This window comes from Anser anser, assembly GCF_964211835.1.
Source record: "Anser anser genome assembly, chromosome: 3".
NCBI classification, from domain to species: Eukaryota; Metazoa; Chordata; class Aves; order Anseriformes; family Anatidae; genus Anser; species Anser anser.
Genome location: NC_139722.1, coordinates 69,504,058 through 69,525,410, shown reverse-complemented (window position 1 = coordinate 69,525,410; position 21,353 = coordinate 69,504,058). Strand labels below are relative to the sequence as shown.

Below are 21,353 nucleotides of genomic sequence, written 5' to 3'. Positions count from 1 at the left end.
CCTCCCCAGAGCCCTGAAGTGCTGCGTGTGCAATTCCTGCACTTGTTGGAGGGCTGAAATCTCTGCTTTTTGCTCGCTGAAAGGTAGAGAAAGAGGGATCCAAAGTCAAAGGAAAATTGACCCTTGGAAAAGCTTGGCATGAAAAGGATTAAGTCCCTGGAAACTTTGTTTGGAAACGTTAGGAGACTGCTATGTATATATGCTGGCAACCTTCGTAAGAGACAAATTATTTTCCCACCCTCTCAAGTACTTGGTAGTTTATCTGTTGTTTATATTAAAGATTGATCGTGCTTATGTATTCCTGACAGAGTTCTCATTCATCACCCTGAGCCACGTAAGAGGCTGGAGGAGAAGAATGGGGGTTACTGGAAAGTAGACGTGATCGCTGGCTCTGCTTTTAATATGACATGTCCTGATGTTAGCTTTGTTCCTGTGAATCATTGTGTTTGTGTAACCCCCCCCCCGCCCCCTTTTTTTCTTGTTGTTGCTTCCATGTTTGATATCTTTTTTCTCAGGAATATTAAAAAGAAAGATAATACACTTATTACAGTGATGTTGGGGAACGTTAATGACGACACTTGTCAAGTTACTATCTCAAGAGGTTTCTGCTCCCTGCCATGCCCACTGCCCTGTTTGCTGGCTCTTGCTTCCTCCCCCAGCCCCAGCAGCCATTTCCTCCCTCGGAGCAAGCCGTGCAGGCGATTGTTTCAGCCTGTGCCAGGCGAAAGGGGTGGAAGGGGGCCAGGGGAGTGAGGACAAATGCACAAAGGCTGAGACTTCCTAAAGTCCGTCAGCTGCCAACGGAAAGGGACTTTCTCCCACAGAAGCAAGAGCTGATCTGGAAGCTGCTCCTCATCCTCCTTGAACCCACCGAAGGCTTCCAGCCCCTAAGTGTTCAGGCAGCTCCTTGTGATCACCTTCAAAGCTTGAGAGTCAAAACAGCTGGCAAGGGGCGGAGACTGAAAAGGAATTTGCTAGGTTTTGCAAGCTGCTTGGGATTATGGGGGCACACTACCAGCCCTGCTTGGAATCAGGTCCAGAAACCTCTAGAGAGGGCTATTTTACCACCCTGGCTTGTCTGCCTGGAAGTCCCTTCCCATCTTCCCGAGCCATGCTTTGATCCCACCTTTCAGGGTGTTCTGGTGGAAAATAGTTACGTGGGCAAATTTTCAGCCAATAGTTTTAATCCCTTGAATTTCTGAATTGCAATGTGCTTATGTTTTCCTAATAAGAAATTCTTTGGATTTTAAAAGAGGCAATTGAAGTAATTGATATTTGACAAACCAGAGCAAATTATCTCCAAAGAGATTGTCATTTAATACAGATTACCTTCTCTTTTATCTGTACTTCTACTAGAAATACTGGCATATCTTAATTCTGCACAGATTTTTTTCCTGTGTCATACTACATTAATGTCTGACAGCTCTTTCGTGTGAAGTCCTGTAAAAGATTTCACTTTTCAGTAGCATCTTCGAGACTGAGATGTGACTGTAGATGCTGGCTTGTGTTTATAATTAAACATCTGCGCCACAAAAGCAAGAGATGACCAAAAGTTCTGCAGACGTAGGGGAATTTAGATATGATAGTTGTGAAGAAAGCGTATCTTCAGTGCAATCGAGGGAGAAGGAATAACGTAAGGAAGTCTTACATCTGTAAGAATTTTCAAACATTTTAAATCAATCTAATTATACAGAAATATCTATTTTGGAAGACTAGATGTTTGTAAAAGACTTTGATTCCAACTCATTTGGATTGCTTGTTTTTTTTTTTCCCCCATATGACTACTTTTGATGACATATTGTACGTATCAAGAATAAGAGAATTTATTTCTGAGTTGGGAATAGTTTTTTAATCAGACTCAGTAATGTAAATAGACCTCTATTTGAAAGTTCATTCAAAACTGAGTACTGGTGTATATTTAAAAGCACTGTATGGTAAAGTAGAAGTATCCCCCAGTGTTTAACCGAAAGCATGTTTTATGTGTGGTTTTGTTTTGTTTTGTTTTTTAATGTTTAACAGTGACTGAAGCTGGCTTTGGTGCTGACATTGGGATGGAGAAATTCTTCAACATCAAATGCAGAGCCTCTGGCTTGGTTCCCAGTGTGGTTGTACTTGTTGCTACAGTGAGGGCTTTGAAGATGCATGGAGGTGGGCCAAATGTAAGTTTTTGCACCTTTCTTGGAAAATGAAATTGTTGCTGAAGTTTGAAATAAGTAAAATATCTTGGTTTAAGAAACAATGGGGGTAGCTTTTGGAACAATATTTAGATACCATTTCTGAGTTAACTCATCATATAGTTGTTAGCTCCAAAAGCAATGCAGAAATGCAAAGGCACAAATGAAAGAAGAGGACTGAAAGAGCTCTGAAGAAGCACTAAATCTTGTGAGGGAGGGAAGTTTGCTTGTATGGAGGAAAGAAAAAAAGCTATGAAATGTATGTATTTTCTTTTCCCTGCATTTTGAAATAGCATATCTGAGTGCACTGAAGTAGTCACAAGCTGGGAAAGTTGGCAGCTGAGGAGGACAGAGAAGAAAGTTCATGCTGCAGTATGTGAGCGGAAGTAGGGAACATTGTTTATGAAAGTTTTGAGATTTCTTTCACTGCAATAATGGGAACTCCTTCTGTCCTTTTAGTCTACTCAGGTTAATTCCCTCAGGGACGCAAAGGTAATTGGTACAGGTGTGCAAGTGTTTTCTCAGTGTACCAAAAGTATATCACTTTTTGCTATTTAAGCCAAGAAGACACTTGTATAGATAACTGATTCTAGAAGTATTCCTCAGTCATACAATCAGACTGGACTCTGCTAGCCAAGCAGACAGACACTAAACTCCTTAAAACACTTTCTTTTGTCCGGCAGCATGCAAGAGAGTGGTGCTGCCAGGGAAACAGTCTTACTGGATGAAAATACCAGAGCTGTTTCCACAGCCACAAAATTTTGGACTGCATGGTGGTCTTTACAGCAAATCATCTCGTAGAGCTGAGCTTTTTCCATTTTCAGTCTTTCAGTTTGACATAATTATATAACTTTGTATCATTTTAGTCCACTTCTAATGCAAGTTTCCTTTATTTTTAATAACATTCTTTCTTGTATGTCAGGCTGGTATCCTGTCATGTACTTTATCATTCAATCTAGCAAATATACCACTTGAATACGTCCTCATAGCAGTCTCTATTTCTGTCTGAGTTGTGTCTTTAGCAAGTATAGAGCTTTCATTTGGTCATGTAATACATCAGAGCCACACTGAATGCCAGATACTTTTATGGGGATCTAGCTATAAAATGAACCAAGACCAATGCCTAGGAGAAAAGTCACCAAGTCCAGTACCTGAGATTGATATATTTGGTCCTGGGAGGCTCAGTATAGTACCCCAGTCATACTCTGCCATACCTTTTTTCTTTCCAGCAGAGGAAGTTACTTGCATGAAATTGCTTGCCATGGGCAATAATTACAGAGCACCCAAAGATGATGATTGTCTTCTGTTTATCTGTCAGAGCTGTTCCTTCAGCCAACTGTTGGAGGTTGCTTTCCGCTGTCTTTGCACTGCTGGTGCATCATTAAACATGTAGAACAGAGTCTGATTACATTCTCTAATAAATGTTTTACAACAAGTTGCTGAGTAACTACCTGTGTCCTGCTGCTCAGATACAGTGGGAAGTGTTGCTACTCTCCTTGCATCGGTGTAACTTACAAAATAGAGGCTGCAATCACCCTATGATTTTTTTGTGCCATATTTGTACTGCCAGGCAGTATAGAAAACAAGCAAAACTGCACTTCTGACTACTTAGGATCATGACAAGTGTTAAATCTGTGATGACTGATTATTATTCCAGGTAACTGCTGGTGCACCCCTGAAGAAGGAATACACAGAAGAGGTAAGAGGAGCTATTACAAAACTTTAGGAGGAGTTTTTGTTTAAAAACCACTTGATGGTTATCCCTCCTGCGTGTGCTATGTGTGTCACTGTATGGTAGATTGTACTGAGAAACTAAATCAGCTGAAAAATAACTTTTCAGTAAATTTTCGAGGATCAGTAAGTTTTCAGACTGATCAGCTCTTCATTCAAGTCTGTCATATAGCCTCTCAAGCGTTTCTGGCATTCATGGCAGCACAAGGGCAGAGTAGTGGTGCAGGGGTCAAAGACACTCCCTGCAATTTGTGACAGCTTAACCTGTTCATTAAACAGCAGGCTTAATCTGGAATTGGATGTCATTCTTCAAACAAAAGTAGATTCTTCAAGTTTGTTTTCTTTGTCTCTTTGCTGTCCTCTGGTATTTTGATAGTTTTACAATCAGATCACCTTTAGGTTGAATACAAATTCAAACAGCCACTTTAAGTCTTTTGATTATATCAGGCTAAGGATATGTGTGTTATTGCAATTAAGACAAGCCCTACAAAGTTTGAAGTAATAGAGTAAATAAGGAAATCTAGTAATGTGCTTTTATCTGGGACACATGCATAGATTAGAATATGTATCTAACGTCATCAATTAAATAGCACACTTCAGAAACTCAGAGGTAGTAAATTTTCCGAACTGTGTTTACTGATGAATATATAGGTGTACATATCTGACTTAAGTAGTGAGTGGATGTGTTGTGTGATACCCTCTATATTTTGAAGTCTCCCACGTGTGTAAGTCTTATAAACTACATCTCTGTGGGTCTAATACTTCTGAAGTCAGTGGGAAGTGTGAGTACCTTAGCAGGATTTCCATTATTGATGAGTTTCTGTGGCATTGCACAAAGGACTGTGATCCTAGTCCATTCTTCCTGCATTTGAATATGAAAGAGGTTTAAGGTGTCTCCTATGCCCATGGATTGATTTGTCCTCTGAGAATGAGAGGACATGAGCACAAAGAGACCAGAGTAGCTGAGGAGAAAAATGATCTGCCATCCACCCCAGTTTTGGGGCAACATGTGTCTGTTGTATTACTATCTGAAGGTATCTCCTTCAAGGAAGCCACTGATCAGAGTAGGAGGGAAAGGGGAACAGGCAACAGGGCTGCCAGTGTTTTGTGTGAACCTGCCCACAGACCCTTTTTGGTATCCTTTGTATTGACTGGCAGCCAGTCATCAGCTGCACTGTCTTCTCATGTCCCGGAAAAGAGCGATGCATTCATGTACAAATTTTGGACACTGCGTAATCACTTAAATATGTCTGTTGCTTATTAATTTAAATAAGAATTAATAACTACCAAAATGTTTTGTCTGGAAACATTTTACTTGCCCGCAACTGTCATGATCAGCACTGTTTATGTTCAGTTTAATTTATGGAAAATCCCATTAAAACATTCCATTTGGCAGGAGCAGGCTTGATGTATCTGACCATTTCCATTAATTTTTATTTAATTGTGTAGAACCTCCAGCTGGTAGCTGATGGCTGCTGTAATCTACAGAAACAGATTCAAATTACTCAGCTCTTTGGAGTTCCTGTTGTGGTTGCTCTAAATGTCTTCAAGTAAGTCTGTTCGTTTGTTACTTTTGTGAGTAAATTCACAGATCAAATTTCACACTTCTTCTTGATTTATAAATTAAACAGTTTGGGCATGAAGAAAAGGAGAAGTATTGAAGAACTTTTAATTTTTTTTCTCCATTATGAATATCCTTTAAATCCTTAGCTTGTTCTTAAGGTTTTAAAGCTACAAAAAGTATATAATGTTATGGAAATATTAATGTCCATGTTAATTAGTTATAGTAATTATTAAAAGTGTCCTTGAAATGCAAGTATACATGCTGCATGTAAATGTGCTATGCATATGTCAACTTTACATAAAAACTACTGATGTAGAGTAAGGCTAAATGTATAAGATTATAAAATAGAACTAATTAAACAAACCAGAATTGTTTGGTTGGCAGAACTGACTCTCCTGCTGAGATTGATCTGGTGTGTGAGATTGCAAAGCAGTCTGGAGCTTTTGATGCTGTACCCTGCAATCACTGGTCGGATGGTGGTAGAGGAGCAGTAAAACTAGCTCAAGCTGTGGAAAAGGCAGCCAATCAGAAAAACAGTTTCAAATATCTCTACAGCTTGGAGGTAAGATTTTTTTTTTTTTCTTTTATGAATGCTTGCTACATCAGTTTTGGATTTAAAATGAGAGGAATGTTGCAACAAAGTTATCTAGCATACTTGGAAAGGGGCTTGACTTAAAATCATAAAACCTGGAGAGAGCAAGCGATCTTTGTTGCTTGTCTAATCAGTAGTGCAGGATACTTACTGGTAGTGCTTATTACTTAGTGCATTGAATATTTTTGATAAGGTCATGTTTAGCATAAAAATATATCTGTAGCTGAAACACCTACAAACTGTTGTAGGAGACTTCACAAAGATACAAGTCATGAAGCTTCTCCTGACAATCATGTAAAATGAAATACAGTTACTGTCTCACGGTCATAGGTATTGCACCGATTTGTGGCTCTCTGAAACATTCACTGCCTACAAGAGAAAGGTGTTAGAGATAGCATGGGTGCACTGCACATCTGTCCAGGCATGGAAGTTAACACAGAGAGAAAGCTCTGTCTCTACCAGCACTCAGCTGCATGCCCACAGCATGGGTGGCCTGATTCTGCTCCTCCTCTCCCACTGATCAGGATTGGAGTCTGCTACTGCAGCGTGGCCCCACAATGCATGGGTCACTCCTGCTGTGGGCCTTGGGCCCTCAGCCTGTCCAGCAGTGGCCCCCTGCCCTGCTCCAGTCACTGGCAGCAGCACCCAGGAGCCCTGAGGCCGTGGCTCACCCAGCTGCTGGCACGCAGACCTCTGCTCCTGCCTGCGGTGTTCACACCTGCATGTGCAGAGCAGAGAGCATGGCCACACAGAAAGCAGTCAGAAATCAGATTTACACAGGGTAGGGGACCGACTGTGCTGATCAAGCACAGGGCTCAGTCAGACAAGAGCTGCTGATCAGCCACCCTTAACATTCAACCAGCACTTTATTCCCTCTATCCTTTTTCTACAGCTGTTCTTCTCCAATTGGCCTTAATTATTTCCTTTCCCCTTCAAAAATATCCCATTTGTTTAAAAAAAAAAAAAAAAAAAAAAAGTTTTACATGGTCCCAAAATACAGCTCTTGCTGCATCCCATAATGAGTTCTGTACTTGTCACCTCTTTAGTTTGTAAAGTTTTCTGAGGAAAGTGTCTTCCTGTTGACTCATCTTGGTGGATTTCTCACCAGGGACAATGGTCTCATCCTACTGCTTGGATGGTCTTAGGAAACAACCGATTCAGTGTGTTGTAATTACCACTGATTAGGTTTTTTCACTGATTACATCATTAGGGTTCCTCCACCTATCATTGTTTCTCTGATCCTTGGTCAGGCTTTGTGTTTAATATGCTTAGCTGTTAGATAACCTAACAAAGGATAGTTTGGTCCAAGTTTCAATCCTATCTCTGCTGGAGATGGTGACTCTTTTTCCGTGTCTTAGAAGCTTTGTTATTGCAGTCGTCTGCAAGGTCACGTCACGGCAAGGTGAGCCTGTCAGGAGGAGCAGCTTGCAAAGAAGGGCTGTGTGGCCCCTGAAAGCACTGAGCTGGAGTACCACCATACGTACAGGCTGAACATTTGGAGGGACATACTGCCAGGGAAATTGCATAAACAATTTCTTGGGACCTTCCCGACTATCCGAAGGTGGGTGGGTTAAAATTTGGACAGCAAAATAGACTTCTCTGGCACCAACGCAGCCCTTGTCAAATTTCAGATCTTGTTCCCCACTTGACAGTGCTGCTTAAGTTTCTTTTAGAAAAAAAAAAGTTTGAGTGCTATTTCTTAACAGCAGAACCTTAGCTTCATTCTTTTAAATGGCTGAAAGTTCCTATTTTGATTCTTCTTGCCAGAAAAAAGTTCAGCCTGAGGTAGATGTGTCCTACTTGTTGTCTTTCAGTCTATCTCCTCCCTGATACGTACCTGGTATCAATTGTACCCATTTTATTTCTTCTTTTCACCTCCCACACTGTTTTCCCAAATGTCAGTAATCCAGCCAGCTCCTGTTAGTGTTAAATACTGCCTTCACATAATTGACGGCAGTACCTTGGGAATGTAAGTGCTATGGCATCTGTTCCAGCCTTTTTGTCCATGGAACATTTTTACAGCCAAACAATGAATATTCCTTTCTCAGTTTGTCTTGAATTGAGATGCTCTGGAAAGTAAAGATATCATTTTATGCTTTTTGCATAATAAAATGAAAAAAAAAGAAGTTTATTTCAGAAACACATGTAGTAGTTTTCCCCAGGGAACATTTGTGTTACAGAGATAGCACACAAGCATTTGATGAATCCCATATTTAAGCTCTGAAGTTACTATATTGTATATAACTAAGAATCTTGTGGTATGAACGAGTAGAAAGGATTGGTAAGGCTGGTCACTGCCTCTCTGAAGGAATACAATGAGATTGATTTCTACTTTAATGTCCTTCCCAAGCACATCTTCTTGTGCTGTATTGCATAAGCAGTGTGATTGTAGCACAGAGGGAATGAATCACACCTTTACATCATCTTAATATCCTGTAACTTAAAACAAATAGTATAAGCCTCAAAACATGTTGAAGGGATTTTATAAAAACATATAAAAATCTTAAAGTAATGGGGAAAAAATAAATTCGGGCCAACAAAAATACTAAAATATCAATTTTGGGCTTCTGTTTCATTCTTACTGGGCAAAGGATGGGGATTGAAGCAACTTGGAGGCAGGGGAGTGAAATACAAGTTCTGTCATTTGTAAGGTATGGTAGGTCATTTACTCACTATGCTCATAGAAACATGAAGGAAAACCAGATGTTAATTATGGTTGTAATAGGGTTTTTTGATGCAGCCGTTTTGGGGGCTGAATTCTAGTGTTCAAAGGGGGGTATCCATGAAAGAAAAGTCAAGAAACAAAAGAGAGATGGGATTCAGACACATGGTTTCTCCTGTCATTATGCCTAAAAGGGGGTCTAAGTGCAAGGACGTAGTTTTGTCCCTTGTCTTTGTAGCAACTGCTGGAACTGCTGAAAAAAGATTTATCAAGTTGCTTGAATACTTTCAAGTCTCAGTTGCCTCAAGTTTGGGGTTTGTGGGTTTTTCTCTTTCCCTTCATTCTTCCCCTTCATTCGTATCTCTGTCTTTGGAGATTCCTCCATTCTTCCCTTTAATCCACATCTCCATTCAGTCCTTTGATGTCTACGCGTCTCATTTTCTTCAGGCTGGAAAAATTCATCAGAATTTACTTCCAAAACTGTCTATAATTAGAACAACTCCCAGCAGCACAGACCACTGTAGGAAAAGGTAGAAGCCGCAAAAGATTCATTCAACATTTTGATGTTTTGAAGAAAACATTACCCTCAGTATTCAGAAACAAAATTCCAACTCCCTTATGTATGAAACTGTTTTAGAACTCTTTCTACTAGTCAGACCAAAGGTTGCAGCAAGCTATATTACTGATAGTCAGTGTGCCTTCTAATTACAGGGTAGCCCAGGACAACTGAGTGCTCTTTGGATTTGTTCCAAATGACATATATCTATTTGCAGTGCTTTTTGTAATTTCCGAATGCATCTGAAAACAAAGGCTGAAAGGTGTTTACAAATGTATATCATGTGAGAAGAACGAGAAAGGTGTATTTTTCCCTCTATCTGTCAAATACAAGTAAAAAGCTGAGGATCAGACTTTTCCCTTTTTTATGAATCCTGAGATATGTTTATACATTTGTACCGTGTTGTCAAGTAACATCCAAGCATGTGCTGAATGAGCGATTCTGGACAGTGGACACAACACAGTTGTATTGGGTTCAGGACTCAGGCTCAACTAAGTGGTCCTGTTGAGTATCACAGCGAGCTAGTCTAATTAGAGGACTGTGCTTGTCTGCTTATATTCCCTGAAGCATCTCAGTTGGTCTGTTTTAAATTCCTGAGATGTCTCTACATGACACAGTGCTGTCCCACTTTTAGATTACTTTTCACATTTTCTTTATTTCTCTAAGCAGGCAAGCTTTTGTTTTTATCCTACTAGCTGGTGTTTGTACTTTTTTAATACTCTTTGATTTTAGTAAGGGTTCGTTTGACATTTGGTATTAGATGAACAAATATTTTTCAGGAGCTGAAATGAGAACAGAATAAACTTCAAGCATACTTTGAGGGTACTCAAAAGAATACTGCATGTATTATTTGGGGAGCATATATATGTAATGGTGTCAAAAAGCAGCCTCTGACAAGTAACCCCTGCTCTGTTGTCACTATAAAAGTATAAGAATAGGACGTAAACATACAGTATGCTATGAAATGCTTGCAGTATTAGGAATTGGGGGTGAGGGGGAGGGGTTGTTCATGACTAAGGATGAGATTTTTATATAATAGGCTTCAGAGTTTATAATATAGTTTAAACAATTATTAGTAGTAGTTGTAGTAAGTAGTGTAGCAATGTGTGGTTTTAATATGAATTTTTGCCTCCAGTGCAAACTAACCCCTCTTATTTTATTGTTGAATCAGTTTCTTGCCAACTGTTTCTCTTTAGCGTTTGGAGGATGGGTTTGTTTTAAAGGCCTCCTGAACTCTGTGAAATAATTTGTGCTTTTTTAAAACATATATATATATTCTTGCTACATATGGAAAATATCAAAATATCAACTCTTATCACTGTTGACTTCCTTTCTGGGTTCACTATTCTTGAAATATGGGTCTTTAAGCTGCAGCAGAAAGCTATTACTCAAAGTTGACTGACCCATTAGAAGTGAGTTTAGATAACTATGGGGAGGATAGGAGAGGATGGAAACATACGCATCCCATTCCCAAATTTCTCTAGCTTTAGTGCTTGTTCTTGGTGTGGTGGGGGAGGTAAGCTATATTCCCCACTGGTGCATGCCTGGTGGGGAACCTTCCGTCCTTCACAGAAGTGAGACTTCTCTGCTTTTGGGAGGGGAATGCTTGGGGTCTCTTCTGTTTCCTCCTTTGTTGAACTCTTCGATGACTGCAGCAGCTCTCCCCAACCAGGGGGTATTAACCATAGGTCTGAATGAAGGCAGGCACTGGGTTTGTGAGATGCATTGCTTCTTCCTACAAGGCACTGGGAACATGGTGGGTGAACACTCCAGGAGATAAGAGAGGAGAAGGACAGGCAAATGGCATGAGGCAGGATCAGCAAATAGGGCCAGTCAGTGAGTTAGCAGTGTCCCTTTAAAACAACACGGCAAAATATGATTGAAGTACCTCAAGTCACTGATTTATGCTGTGTTGGAAAACTACGTTGAAGAGCGTGAAGGTAATGAAGGGGAGGGAGGAGAAGGGGTTGTTCCAGACTTCCAGGTTTGTCAGATGACATCTATTTTTGCTAGTGCTTTGCCTTTAAGAAATATGACAAGTGAAAATAATTCCAGGTTGTACTGTGGAAGTTGATTACACAAATATTTTGGCTGAGTGCATTGAATAGCCTGTCCAGCCTGCAGAACAAAGGAGAGCTTTGTCAACCTGAAGCCATCCATGGGGAATGAGGCTAAGCAGCACTTCTGGGGAGGTATTCAAGCAGTTAACAGCTTCAGCACCAGTATTTTCCTTCCCCTGCTGGGAGCGTAGTAATAACTAGGGCAAATCTTGAGCATCTCAGCCTCCCGTTTTGGCTGCCCCTGCCTCTGTTGTGCTGTGGCAGTGTGGTGTGCACTCATTTCTTCCAGTTGTAGCTTCAGCTGTTAGAGATGGGCCATCAGAAGGTAAGGGTAGCACCAAAACAGAGGAAACTGCTAGCAGCAGTTCTGTGTGCATTAGCTTCGGTTCCATCCACTGCCAGCAGTCTCCAAAAACAATGAACCAGGGTGTGCATACAGCCAAGGGAAGGACAGTGGCCTGAAGAGGAGGGTAGTCAAGAGGGGCTCGTAGGGCCTGCCTTTGAGGACACTGAGCTCCAGGAAAAAGACCCCAGGCAGATGATGTTTCTCTTCGTTTGTAAACTGGTCACCTTTTTAATTCCAATGTAATTAGGAAGTGGGGAGATTATTTTCTTCACCCTCCACTGATAACCTAAGCTGTGGAAACCATCCATCACGTGTCTTCTGCCTCATCGTCCCAGTATACCTCTGTTCTTTGCCTTGGAGGCAAATAACTTCTGTTTTTAAGTCCTTCATAAGGCACAGTTCAGCAAGGTATAGACACTCAATGGAATGTCCTTAAGCACTACTGGAGTAGCATAAATAAATAAAAATAAAATTATATATGCTCCTTACGGAAACTTTTCCTAACAGGCAATGAAGATCATCTCCCATCTTGAAATGCCAGCTGTGCTTACCTCCAGGATGCACCAGTCTTTAAACTACTTCCCCCACCCCACTGCTAGTGAGCATTTAGCAACAAAGCCACATTAAAGAGGAATCCCACAGGGCTGTACCAGCCTCTTCTCCCACTCCCATCAAAGGGATTTTGGTGGAGTCTGGACACTTTTTTTTTCACTGAATGGGATGTTCTGGGGTTGGAAGCTATCTTTGTTCCACTCCATCTCTTTTTGGTGTGTGTAGGCCCGTGACGGCACTGCACTTTTATGTTTGTTTTTATTATTTTCCTATTCTTCTCATGAATCAATATTCTTCCCAGCACAGCTGGGATTTCAAAGCTGGGGAAATGGAATATAAATCTCTAAGGCCACAGGCTTAGGTGTTGATTCACAAACTGTTTAACTTGACTGAATATGCTTTTCCGCAAATTAAAAAACAAAATCTCCTCCTGTGCCAACAAAGGAAGAAGAGTGCTAGAGACTTGGGAATCCTTCTGTCAGCCACAGATCTTCTGGAACCAGAATATACAGATACTTTAATAAATGTGTTTTTATTTTATCCAAGGGAAAAGCTAGAAGTAGGAGTTTGAATGTGCAGAGTCAGCTATTGTTTTAGCACTGCACTCTGTCACCCCACACAGCACCTTCAGCCATACTCCCATCATATGTTTTCATTTGGCCATGTTCCCAAGGAGAGGAATGAGTGATGTCTGCATACTGTTCCACTTAGTCAACCAGTGCTAAGTGAAAGCACTAGTTCTTTATTATCGCTTCCAGGGAATGCATAATTTTTTATTTTTTTAAAAGTGCCACTGCCTTGAATTTTAAACTATTTTAAGAATTTGTTATGACACAAATCCAGAGGTTGGTGATCATGTAAATGAACTAGTGGCAGTATTATAGGCAGTGGGACTGAAGCGAATGTTTAAAGAACTTGAAGTATCCAATGTGTGATGCAAGTGATGGTGCAGTGAGTGGCTTTTCTATATTCTCTGGTTAAATGCATGTTTTTCAGCAAATCTTAAGTTTTCTGAGGTAATAAATTAGTTTAAATTTAATGTTTGTCATAACTGTGAAGAGATCCTTTCAGACAGAGGTACACTGACTGAATTCAGGTATTCAACTTAAGCTAGATAACACCAGTGCTTCTCGTAGTAGCTGTGCCATTTGTTGAGACTTCAGAGAATGAAGACTGACTACAAACTTACAGCTGTTGGTTCTGGCTTTTCAGGGATGTTTTCTGTTGGATCCAGTTTTGGTTGGGAAGAGTCAGGAGTGTTTAATAGCTGAAGGAGGGAAGGAAGGACCAGGAGTTGTTTTTAGCAATCTCTGAGATTGGCTTTGGGCAGTTAAGAAGACAAACTCCTTTCTTCAGTAACCAGAGAGCTTATAGTCATAAATTCAGGTGCCCAGACGTGGGTGCAAAAGATGGGAATCCAAAGCACAGTCCCTAGCCAGGTCCCTGGTAATGTGAATGTCTCATTTCACGTAGTACCAACTTTTGACAACAAGACCAATGTCAAGAATCCCATCCCTAGCAGAGCGTCCCTGCCCTGCTGCACTCTCTGTGCCGGTATGTTTCAGTGATTGGTTTCCAACACTTTGAGTGTTTCTTTCTGCAGTGATGAGGTTTAAACCATATCTGTCACTATTTGTCGTTATAGTAAACTGGATCTGCAAACTGATTTGGGTTAAGATAGCGATATTTTTTTTTCCTGTGTTATGTTTTAGCCTGGCTCGCTTTCTCTGGTATGTGCAGCTGCACAAACAGTGGTGCTGCCCTCTCGGTTGCACTGCCACAATGGTGAGTGTGAGCAGCAGAGTGAGGGAGGAGCAAGGAGGAGCCATGTAAGTTGGTCTGCTGTCCTTGGAAATCCTTGTAAGCTCCACTTGGAAAAATGATAATCTTCAGGTTGCTGTTCTAGTCAGAAGGAAGAGAGAAAGAGTGAAAACAATGTTAGAAAAAGCTAGCAGAAATTAAAGCTGTAGTATATTACCTTGTAGTAAAAAGTATGTCAATGATAGTTTTGGAAGATTGAGGACTGTGTATAGACAGTATTAATTTGTACTAACATCACGTCTTGCGAGGGAGGTGGCCTGGAAGCAGCAGTATGGCTGAATGACGACAATGGTGTGATTTCATCTTGGATAGTCAGCTCAGTCTTGAGAATGACAGACTCTCCTCTTTATTACTGCTGCTTTCTTGGTTTGATTGTTCTCTATCAAATATTGAAATGTACTGCTTACACAGATACTGTTCTTGTGAAAACAGTTTGTGCGCCTTTGCTGTAGCGCTTGTTAGGCTTTAGCCAAGGAGTTAATCCTGTTTATGGTGTGGGTGCTTGGCAGCCTCAACAAGCATGTGTGTTTGTGCTTGCCTCAGAAGGAGCATATGGCTTTGGTAGCTCTGCATGTGCGAGATTTCAGAAACGCATATTGCCTCTAGTAGGGCTGGGATGATCAGCTGTTTCTCAGAGCAACACCAAAGCTACTTAGCTGTCAGCAGATATTCGTACAGTGTGGCCCTGTAGCACCTTCTTACATTCAGTATACATTTACCTTGAGCATTTCATGCCACCTTTTTCTTGAGAAGTTAAAACTGAATTTGAAAAGAATTCTCTGAAGAAGCCACAGTTCCATCAGCATTAGTACTAATACATGGTTGTGTTCTATAAAAGTCAGTTTTTGCCTAAATTCGTGTTGTTTGTTGTGTAGCTGTCACCTGTCCTCTACTTAAATGTGCTTAGTTGCATAACATTCATAACCTTCCTTAAAGGAAATGAAACAGGAACAGCTTTTATTGCTGATCCTAAATCTTACATAATTTTGACACGTGAGTTGTCTGCACATTTTATAAATATCATTGTCACCGTAGCAGGTCAGTTAGCAGAGGTGCTGTGGAGCTAAGTCGGTGTTTGTAAAGGTGCAGTTCAACACACACTATCCAGGCAGGACTTTTTGTTCTCCTTTCATTGAGAAGGTTTTAATGAGGACTTGCAAACAGTTGCATCAGTGCTGCTGAAGGTGATGCATTGTCCTTTGAGAGTAGGAATCACAGACTGGCTGGGGATGGAAGGGACCTCTGGCAGTCATCTGGTCCAACCTCCCTGCTGGAGCAGGCTGTCCAGGATCATGTCCAGATGGCTTTTGGAGATCTCCAAGGAAGGGAACTCCACAGCGTGAATGAACAACTAGTTCAGGAATGCCCTGGGCTATTGTAGGAAATTCTTGGATGAAATACATGACATACAGAAAAACTTATTTTTTCTAAATGCCTGAGAGATGTGGCTTCTGCTGGCAGATATTTGACCAAGGTGTTTAAGGTATGACTAGGTAGCTCACAAGATTTTTTAGAAGCTCGGTATCAGCTGGAGTAGAAATCCTGCTTAAAATATCTTAATTATTTAGGTACTAAATTATTTTTCAGCCCCTTTGAATTCACCTAAACTCTTTTCTGTATGAGTTAGCACTGTGAAGCATTGCTACATATGGTGTATCCTTGTTCCCATCAGTGAAAGTATTTCCACAGTAAAGTGCAGATTAATCAACAGATTTGTTGAGAACTTAAAGCTAAACTTGCCCATAAAGACCAGACAAGAACAATGTAGAATTGTTCCTACAAGTGTCCTGTAAACATCCAGAGTTTTACTTTGTCGAATGCGTAAAAACCCTCTTGAATTACAAGGACTTCTTTTCTAATAAGTACCATTATGCTATTTTCACCTGAAATGAATTTGTATTTCTCATATAATCTAGTACGTGGCTTTTTTTTTTTTGGAGAATACTTTTGTAAGTTAAATTTAAATTAAATTTTCCAGCAATATTGCTTGCTAACTGACACACAGAAAACTTTTTAGCTCAAAATGCTCTTACACACTATGATTCTAAACAGATGATCCCTTGAAGATCCCACTAAATACTAAGAAGCAGGTGGATCCTTAGCACAGTATAATGGACTCTTCTGCTTACTTCTGAAACTTCAGGAAGGAAGCATATTCCGACAGTGTGCGCATACATGGGCTGTGTTAATGTGTGCCTCCCTGCTGATTTCTGTCTGGGTTGTGCTCAGCCAAGTCTCATCTACATGCGTTGTGAGGTTAAATAGGCTCAAACTCGTCTATAACATCATGTGCTTGCCTCACCCACTTGACATATACATGTGGTGGTCTCAGAAAAACAGTTTTGTTTGCCAGTCACACTCTTGCATCTGCTTTCCAACTGGTGATTCTTTTGAGGTTAAATTTGCAAAATTTGAGGTGTGGTTACTGGCTTGAAAATTTTCCAAAATGATGATGATGATGTTTTTAAAAAAAAAAAATAAATAAATCTGTAGGATACAGTCGCACTGTCCAGCTCAGGTTCAGTCATGCAAGAAGCGTAGCACATCCTGGGAGACAGGGTGCCCCTGCCTTCGTTAAAGCAGTCTGTGGTGATGCTAGCCAGAACCCTGCTGCAGTCTGTTTGGAAACTATGGTTATAGTTGCTGGAAGGAGGCTGAGGACATAGTAATTATGCTGCTGTCAAATTAGTTTGAAATATTTTGAGGCAAATGCAAATTGAATCTAAATGAGCATTTACATCTCAATGCATTTACTGAGATTTAAGCAGAAAGCTGTTAGCTTTGATGTTGGCCTACCGATAACGAGTAGGGGAATTCCTCTTGCCTTTGCTTTTGCTGTTTCTGTTAGTTCTTCACTGCCAGCAAAAAGCACCCAAAGGGCAAGCTTAACAAATGTGTTTTGCATTTCTTCCACTGCACTCTAGACTGCAGCGGGCATGAATGTACTTTATAATCAACCTGGAGGAATTTTCGTCTTCTGATGGCTATCCATGTCACTGAGGTATTCTACTCAGGTTAATGCTGCCAGGAATTATATCCAGGATATTCGCAGTGTGTTATCTCTAATCCTCATTAGATTTTATTGCCCTGCTTGGATTTATTTAAAAAGTCTGAAGTCAGGAACATGACATCATTCCACCCAATTAAGGTGCAATAATCATGTAGTCAGCATGTTCAGAAGGTGTCTTGTGGTACATCTTTAAACCCTTCTCTGAAATTTCTTATGTAAGGGAGGGATTCTATTTGAGACTTACTGGCTTTTAGCTGTATTATATTTAAGCTGTTTGAAAGCCTGGCAAGCTTCTTGTCTTGTGATGTCTCTGTTACTGGAGGTCTTCATTAATGTAAAGGCAGACTACTTGAAAATTTCATTTTTCTAAAATTTAATCATAACTACAAAAAAGGTCAGCCTGACCCAGGCCCTTCAACTGATGCATTTTTGCAGGAAAAAAAAAAAAGCATTACTTCTAGATAGGCATTGCAAAAATATGATTAACTGTGGAACTTCCTATAAATGCGCTGGGTAGTCTGTTATTCACATGCCAACTACTTGCACTTGTTGGAATAAAACTAAATACTTCGTGTGTTTTGGTGTCTTTTGTGTATTACTTGCTTGAGATTACCAAGTCTTTGTTCCCAAGTGATGTCTCTTTGTTCAGCATTTCTTCTGCGTGTGTTGTGACTTAAATATGTTCGAGTACAAATTACAGGTGAGGTGTCCCCTGGGGTATCGCATGCGTCTCTGGCCATCTGTGGTCAGCACTGAAGTAGCTGAACTAGTGCAGTCTATCCCTCATCGTCCTGTTCACACTGAAAGAAGCAGAAGAGGTTGGTTTGTTTAGAATAGGCTATAGGGGTCATAATTGTTGTCTTCAAGGCCATGCAAAACAAAAGGAATGAGAATTTACGCTAAAGAGATGATGGCACAAAAAGTAAACGCCTGACCTCTCCACAAAAAAACTGTATGCTGAAAATCTGTGAAAAGATTTCCAATGGCCTAAATATGAAAGTCTGAATCTGCCTTCAAGTGGAAGCTGTAAGGGCAAGACACATATTCAATTTGAGATTAATAATGTGATGTGGATACTAATAGCATTTGGAGCTGAGTTTAGTGACTTCATGCTGCCAACTCTGTAATACACAAATAGTACAGATCCTACATGATGGAGTAGCTGACATCATGATTCTAATTCATGTACCTGTAGCTGAGCATCATATCCATCATGAGTGTCCTTTGCTTGTTAGCAAGCCTGTTTAAGAAGGATGAACCTAAATGAGAGATTCAGATTTCTCACTCAACAAATAAGATTCTAGTTTCTCTTGGCTTGTGTTCATACTTGTATTGTTTCTCTGTCTCTGCAGCTTCCTATTGTTGAAAAAATAAGGATCATTGCTCAGAAGGTGTATGGAGCTCAAGATATAGAATTGTCTCCTGCTGCACAGTCACAAATTGATCGTTACACCCGGCAGGTAAGAACACCAGTGAATTACATGGTCAGTTACCTGTTAGATGAGAGTCTCAAGAGACCTGAGGTGGTAAAAAGATTCTCAAATCGGAGTGTTTAGACTAGCCTTGCTAAAAGGCATGAGCTTACCCGTGACGTTGAACTGTGGAGGTCAGTATGGATTGCTATGGATTAGATTAGGTTGAACAGAATGGTTTTCACCTTGAAAGTTATCTTCCTATAACTTTCATACATATCTATGTAAGATATGAATGATGGTTGGAATCATTCTGAGGTTGCTGATGAAATGCGCTTTCTATGCAGAGTGGTAATTTAGGGTTACTGCTTTAAATGTGTCAACTGCACATCTGCAAAAGTAGTCGCTGGTGAATGAGCGTATGAATGTTCATTTGTTCCTTCAAAAAATGAGTTTTCCAACACAAAAGACCTGTGCACAGTTATACATTTTAGTAACAAAGCTCCCAACACTTTGAAATTGTTTGCTTTCATTCATGTTATTTTCAAGGGATTATAAATGCTAGAAGGTGAAATAGGTCACTGTTCCTAAAACATACGGGAGTGGGCTTTGTTACAGCTTGAAAACAGTTTTGAAACCATGTGGAGAGGTGAATATATTTCTGTAAACGTAACAGCTTCTGCAAGTAAACATGGCTGGAGCCGTTCTGTCAGAAAATAGAAACTATGGATGATGTGTCATGGAAAAATTCCTGAGCATGCTTCAGCAAATTGGTCAGACAAGCAGAAGTATAGCCGTCTTCTCTATAATGTAAATCTACTGAGAATGAACTTGATTTTCTAGATGGAAAAGAAGCTTACTTAGTCTACTTGAAGCAGAATAATCCGTTTCTTTATCTTTTCCCCCTGTGATTCTCTAATCCACTTTTAGTCCAAGTGTTAGCAGTATTAGGAAATATTTTCACAATGTCATTAAAGGATTGTCGTCAGGACTGAGCTATAGTGTCAATTCCCTGCAGTGCTGCCTCTCCTCCTGGCCTTGTGAATTGCATCCCTGTTTGTTAAGGCATTGAACAGAAGAGTGGAAGGTGCCTGACTAAAGGTTAATTGATAACCTGGGAAACAACGTGTTGGGAAAGCTCCTGATGGCCTTTCCGTGATTTTTTCCTACTTTTTGAGTAGTTGCTGCACTGTCATAAGTAAAGTGGCTGCCATCACCTTACACTTTTTGTCCTATTTAAAAACAAAGTGAGCATTATGAGCCATTTGTTTTTACCCTTGAGAAGATGTTGGTACTCTTAGAGAGTTTGGGGCTATGAATCCCAGTCTAGGTATATAACTAGGTCACTAAGTCCCAGAAAGAAGTATTGTCTAGAGCGATGTGCCCTTCTGGAATTGTATTGAGTAATGTAGGTTTCTTGTTCAGTGTGGTACTTGTTGTGCACCCTTTTCTGAAAATAGCACACACTAACTCTTGTGTAGGCACCTTTTGTACCTAACTGTAGAGCGAGAATCCTCTCAAATAACTGTGTATGACTACAGGCAAGTCTCTTTGGAGGTATGGGCTGAAAAGACATATTGTCTTTCAGCTGAGCTGAAAGCTGAGCTGAAAGACAATAGTGTGTAAAATACAGTATTCTGTCCATTTCTGAAATATTAGATGTTAAGGAACTGAGGTTAATTGTTGCTTTATATAGATTTTAGGATTTACAGAAATGCTGATTGCAAAGTGAAAATGTGTTCTGTGTTTTCTCTAATCTTAAAAGCATTTTTCTCTCATTTTCTTTCCGTTTTCTGTTAGGGATTTGGAGATCTTCCCATCTGCATGGCAAAAACTCACCTATCCCTCTCCCATCAGCCTGAGAGGAAGGGTGTTCCCACTGGTTTCATTTTGCCGATTAGTGATGTGCGAGCCAGTATTGGAGCTGGATTCATCTACCCTCTGGTAGGAACGGTGAGTGCTGAGCATTCAACTTGATTACTCCCCTACTTCTGATCCAGCTTGATAGGGAAGTGCATTTCCCCTTTGTCACTAAAAATGTATAGAACCAGGTGAGTCCTCATTTTTTATAATAATTTTATCCTCCCATGTTGTGTAGCTCTATGTTGATACGAAAAGAGAATTAGGAAAACGTAATATACAAAAGCTCTGACTACAGAGTCTGAGACAATGACTCTTCCCATTGTTCCTGTTTCTGATGTTTTTTAGTCTGAGGTACATAGGCACCCTAATCCTGAAAAAAAAATTATATATATATATATGTTTACATGTCTGTTTCCTTTGATTATTCAATTTGCAGCCTTTAAATAACTGTATTTACCTGATCTTCATATATACTGTGTTGGAAGGGACCCACAAGGATCATTGAGTCCAACTCCTGGCTATACACAAGACCACCCAAAAATCAAACTGTCTGAGGGCGTCACCTGAATGCTTCCTGAACTCTGTCAGGCTCGGTGCCATGGCCACTGCCCTGGGGAGCCTCTCCCAGTGCCCGACCACCCTCTGGGTGCAGAACCTTTCCCTAACCCCCAGCCTGACCCTCCCCTGTCCCAGCTCCATGCCGTTCCCTCGGGTCCTGTCGCTGTCCCCAGAGAGCAGAGCTCAGCGCCTGCCCCTCCGCTCCCCTCGTGAGGGAGCTGCAGGCCGCCATGAGGCCTCCCCTCAGCCTGCTCTGCTCTGGGCTGAACAAACCAAGGGGCCTCAGCTGCTCCTCATATATCTTGCCCTGTAGACCCTTCACCATCTTCATATCCCTCCTTTGGATACTCTAATAGTTTTACATACTTCTTAGTTATGGCACCTGAAACTGCACAAAATACTTGAGGTGAGGCCATGTCAGTGCAGAGTAGAACAGAACAGCTGCTTCCCTC

The 21,353-nt window shown here is 40.7% G+C and overlaps 1 protein-coding gene across 5 annotated transcripts in view; it reads left to right on the top strand.

Moving 5' to 3' along the window:
• MTHFD1L (methylenetetrahydrofolate dehydrogenase (NADP+ dependent) 1 like) overlaps positions 1 to 21,353 on the top strand; it is a 151,494-nt gene that overhangs the window by 81,344 nt on the left and 48,797 nt on the right. For all 5 annotated transcript variants that reach the window (XR_014581947.1, XR_014581948.1, XR_014581949.1 and 2 more), the window contains exons 21-26: positions 2,020 to 2,159; positions 3,832 to 3,873; positions 5,355 to 5,455; positions 5,854 to 6,031; positions 18,421 to 18,528; positions 20,281 to 20,433. Coding sequence is in view for 2 of the 5 variants with exons in the window: in XM_083829971.1 (XP_083686097.1) it covers positions 2,020 to 2,159; positions 3,832 to 3,873; positions 5,355 to 5,455; positions 5,854 to 6,031; positions 18,421 to 18,528; positions 20,281 to 20,433 (722 nt within the window). In the remaining 3 variants the exon portion in view is untranslated. The remainder of the gene's footprint in view (positions 1 to 2,019; positions 2,160 to 3,831; positions 3,874 to 5,354; positions 5,456 to 5,853; positions 6,032 to 18,420; positions 18,529 to 20,280; positions 20,434 to 21,353) is intronic.